The sequence below is a fragment of the Enhydra lutris genome, unplaced genomic scaffold, assembly GCF_002288905.1.
Source record: "Enhydra lutris kenyoni isolate GAN:26980312 unplaced genomic scaffold, ASM228890v2 scaffoldscaffold5, whole genome shotgun sequence".
In the NCBI taxonomy this organism is placed as follows: Eukaryota; Metazoa; Chordata; class Mammalia; order Carnivora; family Mustelidae; genus Enhydra; species Enhydra lutris.
This window is the reverse complement of record NW_019154089.1, coordinates 36,246,631-36,254,983: the sequence shown is the minus strand read 5'-3', so window position 1 is coordinate 36,254,983 and position 8,353 is coordinate 36,246,631. Positions and strand designations below refer to the sequence as shown.

The following is an 8,353-nucleotide window of genomic DNA, read 5'->3' as shown; positions in this document are numbered from 1 at the left end:
GCAACTAAACTCCTTTATTTCTAATACTTAATCAATATATTTTTGCTTTTCTTATAATTCCATAACCTACAATGTCCATAGTACCATTTCCTTTCTAATCCTCATGCCCATTTTCCTATTCTTGCTTCATTGCACTGACCATCTCCTTTAATAAAATGCTCAAAAAAGAAGTGAAGTATCGGGTGCCTGGGTGGCTCAGTGGGTTAAGCCGCTGCCTTCAGCTCGGGTCATGATCTCGGGGTCCTGGGATCGAGTCCCGCATCGGGCTCTCTGCTCAGCGGAGAACCTGCTTCCCTCTCTGTCTCTCTCTGCCTGCCTCTCTGCCTACTTGTGATCTCTCTCTGTCAAATAAATAAATAAAATCTTTAAAAAAAAAAAAAAAGAAGTGAAGTATTAAATCAGTAGGTGATAAGTCTAAACTGGGATCCTTATAGAAGCCCATCATCAGATCAAGGTTGCCTGGAGGTTTGTGACAGTGGAAAACCAAATGGGAGGCCTGTAAAGTAGGAATTATGAATCTTTGTTATATCTACATTAGTTCCATAGCTGTCACTACATAGAACTCACTCTTCCCTAAATTTCTGTGTGTTCACACAATTATCTTTTTTTTTTCCTTTTCCTATTTGTCCTTCTCATACCTTCATCAGGATCAGTTGGGACATCTTCCATAAGAAAACCTCAGAGTAGCTCAACCTCAAAGATGTACACCTAGGCCTCCTTTCCCAGGTCTGAATGGTCAATTTACATCTGATGTCAGTGTTCTCAGCTCACTGTTCATAATGAAACCAAGAATTCGTCCACACAGGCTAAGAATTTCCCACATCCCTGTTAGGCATGCCCTCTCCCCTACAGAGGTTCTCACCAGAGGGTCCCCATCTTTTCACCAGAGACAGGTCAGCCATTCAGGAAGAGGATCCGGTGGGCAGGAAATGTGAAGGAACCAAGTGGGAACTATATGAAGAACTATGTGAACACAAGTATACAGACTCCCCCTCATTCTTGTCAAGTATTGCTCTTCTGCAGACACCTCCAACAAGGGTCCTCATCTAAAGCTGCTCATGGAGCAACAGGCAGAAGCACGGGAGGAGAGCAGGAGATATTTCAGCGATATCAAGTTCTCAAACCTGTGGCAGGCATAATTTCTCATGCCAGGAGTTTTGCTCTGCAAGTGTCCTTTGTTCCCAGGGAAAACAGTTGGGGCTACAGGGTGGGAGTCAGAAAAGAACTGAAGAAACATTAGACAGACTCTATATGTGTAATGACCACAGTTTATATAAATGTATGTAAAAAATAATAAAAGTATCATAAAATGTCACTTTAACATACCAAGAATCAAGGCCACCAGGGTCAAATGAAGTCGTGGGAATGGGATATCAAAAGCAGAGTATCTGAAATGCAAAGCAAGTTTAGATGCAGCTTTTACACATTAGTCTTAGCATCCAGTTGCAGGAGGATAGAAAGTTAAAAAGAACTAATATTAACTGAAAACGTGCTCTACATTGTACTTTTTTTTTTTTTAATAATAAGAAAAAAATATTCAGATGGGTGAAACAGGATTGCCTGAAGTCACACAATCTGTGAATAGCTGAGCCAGGATTAAAACACAAGGCCATCTGGCTCAGTACCTATTTAACATTAGTTTCACCATTTCCACAATACCAAACTCAGGGAGGAAGAATAAAACGGAGATCTGGTCAAGGCGCATCAATTTCAAGGTCCAGGATCCTTCCAGAGAGACAGGTCAACTTATATGCTTGAAATGGGAAAATGCATAAACATCACCTGTATTGAATCTGACCCACCCATATTTCCATCTTTGTACAAGAATTTTACATATATCTTTAGGGGTCATGCTAAGCCCCTCCTTATGATGTAGTTTCTAGGAATGGTTTGTTTTTGTTTTGTTTTTTAACTCAAGCTTTCTTCGTGTCCTTTGTTGGGACTTACTGTATGGCCAAAATTATGCCAAGCTAATATAAGCAATTTCACAATGTCTGGTTATTGTTAATGTGGTATAATAAAGAATATGTCACTTGACAATATACATAATTTGTCTATATACATAATTTGTTCTACAGACCATGACTTTAAAAATTTTTACATACCATATTGAAAATGTTCTTCATTTAAGATTATTTTCCATCATCTTTGCTGAGCTAGGTATCATCTCACTATAGACATGAATTCTCTTATTAAATTTTATCTATAAAGATGTCCCATAAGTATCAATCAGGTTCCTAGTATTTATTAAGGCTTGAGCTAATACTGAGAAGGCTTTTCTGTGTTCAGTTCATTATAATTTTACCACTGTTATGAATTCTCTGGTGTACAGTGAGTTGTGACTTCTGGATGAATGCTTTACCACATACAGCACACCGATAAGGTCTTTCCCCAGTATGAATTCTCCGATGTAAAACAAGGTCTGACTTCTGCGAAAAGCCCTTTCCACATTCAGCACACACGTAAGGTTTCTCTCCTGTATGAATGCGCTGATGCCCTGGGAGGTGGGACTTCTGAGAGAAGGCTTTCCCACATTCACTGCATATATAAGGTTTTTCACCTGTGTGAATTCTCTGATGTCCAATGAGATGTGATTTCTGACAGAAGGCTTTTCCGCATTCACTGCATTTATAGGGTTTCTCTCCAGTATGTGTTCTCTGGTGTATGATGAGCTGTGACTTCCGGGAGAAGGTCTTCCCACATTCAGTACATTCATAAGGTTTCTCCCCAGTATGAATTAACTGATGTGTAATGAGTTCTGTCTTCCTGCTGAAGGCTTCCTCACATTGAGCGCATTTGTAGGGTTTCTCCCCAGTGTGAATTCTTTTATGTATAATGAGGTGGGACTTCTCACAGAAGGCTTTCCCACATTCAGTACATTCATATGGCTTCTCTCCAGTATGAGCTCTATGATGTATAATCAGCTGTGACTTCTGGGAGAAGGCCTTCCCACACTCTCTACATTCGTAAGGTTTCTCTCCAGTGTGAATTCTCTGATGTATAATGAGGGGGGATTTCTGGGAGAAGGCTTTCCCACATTCACTACACTGATAGGGTTTTTCCCCAGTGTGAACTCTCTGATGTATAATGAGGGATGATTTTTGAGAGAAAGCTTTTCCACATTCAGAACATTCATAAGGTTTCTCCCCAGTATGAGTTCTCTGATGTACAACGAGATGAAACTTCTCACTGAAGGCTTTCCCACATGCACCACAATCATATGGTTTCTTTCCAGTATGAATTCGTTGATGTACAATGAGCTGTGACTTCTTAGCAAAGGCTTTTCCACAGGTAATACATACACAGGTTTTCTCCTTAGTTTCAACATTGTGATATTGAATAAGGGATTGTTTACTATTAAAAATGTTTCCACACTGATTATTATTACAGGGCATTACTCCATTGTGAATTATTTCAAGATTAGAATCAGATGCACCATGGCTAGATGATTTTCCACATCCAAAACTCTCATCAGGGTTTTTTCTTGAATTGCTCTTATTACAGCTGCGTAGGTCAACATTGTATTTCAAGTTCTTTTTAAATACATCATAGTTATGGGATCTTTGCCTTAAAGTATCTGGCTCTATGCACTCGTGAAATATTTTTCCCAGTGGATTATATTTATGGCCTGACTCCACAGTGTCGGTTTTGTTGTTGATGACTGCTACTTGCCTGAAAAGTCTGTCTTGGTTTTCCTGACATCTCTGCAGCTGGCCACCATCTTGACTGACTTTTAAGATGGAGTAAAATGAACCATCCTTTGTGACTCCTTTCAGGATATTATTACGGAAGGAAACAGACCCCAAAATACATGATTTGGGGTTGTCAAGGTTACTTTTCCTGTCTAAAAAAAAAGAAAGAAAAAAATAAAACAACTGTAAAGAACAATGAACAGAATGCAGAAGAACAGAACAAATGACTAATTCAATGTAGCTGATGAACTCAGAACACAGGGATGGTGACAGGCCATCTCGTAGGACAGTACAGCATAGAGTACGATCAGATGAATGGATGGGAAAGGATGTTAAAGAGAAAAAAATTCATGGGAAAATTAGAACTGAAGGACACAGAAAAGTATCTGTGTTACCACTCTAATCTGGATTATTCTTTTAGAATCTTTCCATTTTCTCTGCTTTCTAAATGGAAACCTTTTTGACCTTTTGAATTCATTTTTCTTATCCTTTTATCCTGCCACCAGTATCCACAGAAACAAGGTCCCTCTGTACTCAAAATATTTAAACTCTCCTCAGTCTAGTTTCCTAATTAAAAACTAATACAAGCAACAGAAAAATCCAAGATCCTGCTATGGATTCAGAATCAGATTCACACTTAGAACCCAAGATTATATTCCACTACTTGTCATAAATACCTTCTATATGAACCAAGGGAAACTAGCAAAGTTCTCTCAGAAAAGCCTTAATTCTCTAACTTCAGGTTTTGTTCACATATGCTCTCCCCACCACAATCTGCCTTTAACCTCCTCCTTCAGCATCATCAACATTTTATATACTTTCAAAGAAGCTACAGCTGCATGCTCTGGAAAATGCTTTCTCAAATTATTGTATCTTTAGATTCTCATTTTCTCTAATTTTTAAAACAGCAACTATATTTGACATATAATTGTGTAGAGCCATGTACCTGAAGGTCTTACTATCTAAAATATGACCTATGTTCTTGGAAGGAATTTGCCTTTCTATTGCCCTCTCATAAAAGGTGTTAAAGATATACATATATGCAGAGAGAAAGATCAATAAGAAATAGCTCCCCCTTATAAAAGCTCACAATTATTTAATTATTTGTTTAATGCCTACTAAATTCTCAGCACAGGGACAAAGAATAGAGATTTCAGTAGGAACAGAATGTAAACCTCAGGCATCAATCAATTAAGAAAACAAGACAAACTGATATTTCACTTCCCTTGTCTCCCATCTGCCTGATTTTCATCTGGATAGATCCAATTTGGTATGTCTCTCTTTATGATCCATGGATCTTCTCCTTGTTCCAACTTAGAGATGACATCTGGTTTGGAAACTGGATATCCTATTAAATGGAAATCACAGAGGAATTGGGAAAAAGTGGAGGTGTAGTTTCAGGAAGGCTACAAGGAAGCAATCCAGGTGGCCCTTAGCAAAAACAGTGACCTCCATATGGGAAGGTCTGAAGATCATTAAAGTCATTATATATGTCAGGAACTACAAGCCATAGCACCTGATGAGGAAAGGCGCTTGGATGAGCAAGTCTGAGTTAGGCAGGGAAGCCATCCTTACCCATTGAGACCAGGTGGCTGAAGTTCTCCAGCATCACATCCCTGTACAGGGTCCTCTGGGCAGGGTCCAGTTGCTGCCACTCCTCTTGGGTAAAATCCACAGCCACATCCTTGAATGATACTAAGGCCTGTAATAGTATATTCCTGTTCAATCTGAAGTGACCATTCTCATCATTTCTACTGCAGTATATAAAACTAAACTACACCTAGTTTTGCATCACGGTATTTGGGAGGAATAAAACAAAATCCTGGCTTTACAAGAAGAGCCAGACACAGATCAGGAAAACAGAAAATGCTTACTTGATGCAAATGGTAACTTAATAAATGATAAGGGCAGCATGCAAATAACTGAGAGGAAGACAGATTATTCAAAGAATAATACTGAAACAACTGGATAGTCAACAGAACAAGAATTAACATTGAATCCATATGTTAAAGGTAGAATTGTAATTCACATATTAAAGTGCTAACCACCAGTTTCTCAGAATGTGACCTTATTTGGAAACAGGGCCATTGCAGATGTAATTCTATGAGGTATAATCTCATGAGTCTACAATCCAAATGACTGATGTGTGCATCAAAAGGACAGATTTGAACAGACACACATAGAAGAAAGATGATACGAAGAGACACAAGATGGTCATCTACAAGCCAAGGAGAGAGGCCTAGAATCGACTGTTCCCTCACAGCCTTCAGAAGGAACCAACGCTGCTGACAACTTGAGTTTTGACTTCTAGCTTCCAGAACTATGAGACAATAAGTTTCTGTTGTTTAGTCCACCAAGTGTGTGGTACTTTACCACAGTAACCCTGGCAAACGAATACACCATATCTTACGTCTTGGATAACAGGAAACATACATTCTGGATGAGCAAAAATTTAAACTCTAAAAAGACAGCCAAGAGCATTAAAGTAACAAAACAAAACATGGGAAGACTTTTAGTAATAATTATAGAGCAGAGAAAGCAAAACATTAAAAAAATAATTATAGAGCAGAAAAAGTAAAACATTAAAAGATAAAATACACATATGGAGAATCACAGGATGTCAGAGTTCTGGAAAATCATAATCTAATCCCCTCATTTTATAGGAAAATAATCATAGCTTCTCCTCAATGAATAGTTTCCTTACATATGCAATACTTAATAACATAATGAAGTACATCAATTACAATACTGAAAACAGATATAATGACAAATACGCAGAAAAAGTGATGAAAAAAAAAGTAACAGATTATTGATGTGACATTAAAATAAGAGACGTGGGTAAGAGTAGTCATAAGGTATTTTTGGAGGGAAAAGTGACTATTTTAATTATGTCACCAGCATGTTCACAACAGTTGTCATCTAATAGCAGAACCTGAGTGATCTCTATTATTTTAAACTGTTTTTCAGCTTTTCCCCCTAAAAATTTCATTATTATCAAATGTTGCTTTCAGAAAAAGAAAAATTAAACACTGTTTCAAATAGCAACATTGCCCTGCTTAAAAGCATCCTTAGGTTCCAACCTTGCATACACAATCAGTCTCATCTCAGCCATCTCAACCTTAAGGGACCTCTGATCCCACACCAAGTCCCATATTCACACCATCAAGCTGCCAGGCATTTAGTTTGTCCTTTAAACAGCCTTCTTAATTTTCTCATTTTACATATATGAGAAAAACTGCAGATGAGTGGTTAAGTACTTGGCAGAGACTATATACACTGAATGTATGATTAACTCGCAGATTTAAAAGCAGGTGTTCTGAATCGAGAGCTTGAGTTCTTGACCACTGCACTCCACACTGCCTCCTTGATATTGTAAATAAGATCTTTTGTATCTTACTGTTTTAATAACACCCTTGGGCAAACTTCCCATGAAACACCCTATTTTTCAGTTTTCCTCAAATTCTCAGCCTTCCTAAAACCACTCTACTTTTTCTACTTTCGCAAATGTTTCTCATCCTTATCCTACTTCTCTCATGATCCAAAGTTCAATAATCTTCGATGCCTATTTTCTACTTCCTTGGAAAGCTGGTTGCTCCCCAGCTCTGCCTTAGCAGTTCCTGGCTCCCATGTCTATTACAGAACTTTTATTTGTCAAGACTGGTTTCCATATCTGTTTACCCAAGTTTCCTCTGCATTTCTCCCAGAAAAAAACCATACCTAAATCTTCTTGAGATACTCCACAACCAGCCAGTGCATATGACACACATTAGGTACTCAATAAACTGTTTGCTAAAAAGGAATGAATGACGATTATAGAGAATAAAAGGAAGTTCATGTTTAGTTAAAAATACTTTTGTGCATTAATCAGTTATAGTCTTTTGATCTGAAGAAAAGTGACATGAGGAAAAAAAATACATGTGGAATGTAGAGCAAAACCATTCTGACAGGAAGATTAATAGATGTAATTCTAATGTTCAGATTTTGCTTTATTAATTTTACTCAAATGCTTTGGGGTGCCTGGGTGGCTCAGTTGGTTAAGTGTCTGCCTTTGGCTCAGGTCATAATCTCAGGGTCCTGGGATCAAGCCCTGTGTGGGGTTCTCCTGCTCCCTTTCCCTTTGCTCCTACCCCCAACACTTGTGCATGCTCTCTCTCCCAAATAAATAAAGTCTTAAAAAAATTATACTCAAATGCGTCAATAAACTAAATATGTATAAATTTTGTGAATTGTGAGAAAAATATAGTACACAATCAGTGGAAAATTGTACTTTTATAATCTATAAACACTTTTTTGTGGCCTGGATGACTGGGAGAATGGAGTTGGAGGAGAGCAGGTGTTAGAAAGAGAAAAGAAGAATAGACATGTGTGCAAACAATGACTTCACTTCTGGACACTCTGGAAAAAATAAATCCCTCTTCCAACAGGGAGAGGATTATAATCAATTAATTAGCTCTGGCAGCTGGATGTATTAGGCTAATAACAAATCCATTTTCCTTCTCTAAAGCTGCTCTAACAGAAATACAAGACTAACCAGATAGGTGATTTTAAACTTTCCAGTAGCCACAATCAAAAACCAATTTTCAAATATATATATATGTATATCTCCCAATATATTCAAAATATCATTTCGAAGTGTAACCAATCTTTAAAAATTATTAGTG

The 8,353-nt window shown here is 37.8% G+C and overlaps 1 protein-coding gene across 3 annotated transcripts in view; it reads right to left on the bottom strand.

Annotated features, from left to right (window-relative positions):
• Positions 1-1,531: 1,531 nt before the first annotated feature.
• The window catches only part of LOC111141015 (zinc finger protein 300), a 32,936-nt gene continuing 26,114 nt past the window's right edge, over positions 1,532-8,353 (bottom strand). Inside the window, exons 4-6 of one of the 3 annotated variants that reach the window (XM_022493334.1) lie at positions 5,268-5,394; positions 4,918-5,040; positions 1,532-3,844 (exon numbers count right to left, since the gene is read on the bottom strand). In XM_022493334.1, the coding sequence (XP_022349042.1) occupies positions 2,286-3,844; positions 4,918-5,040; positions 5,268-5,394 (1,809 nt within the window). In that variant the 3' untranslated portion in view covers positions 1,532-2,285. Of the gene's footprint in view, positions 3,845-4,913; positions 5,041-5,267; positions 5,395-8,353 lie in introns of all 3 variants that reach the window. The other 2 variants (XM_022493333.1, XM_022493332.1) reach the window with 2 other exon arrangements.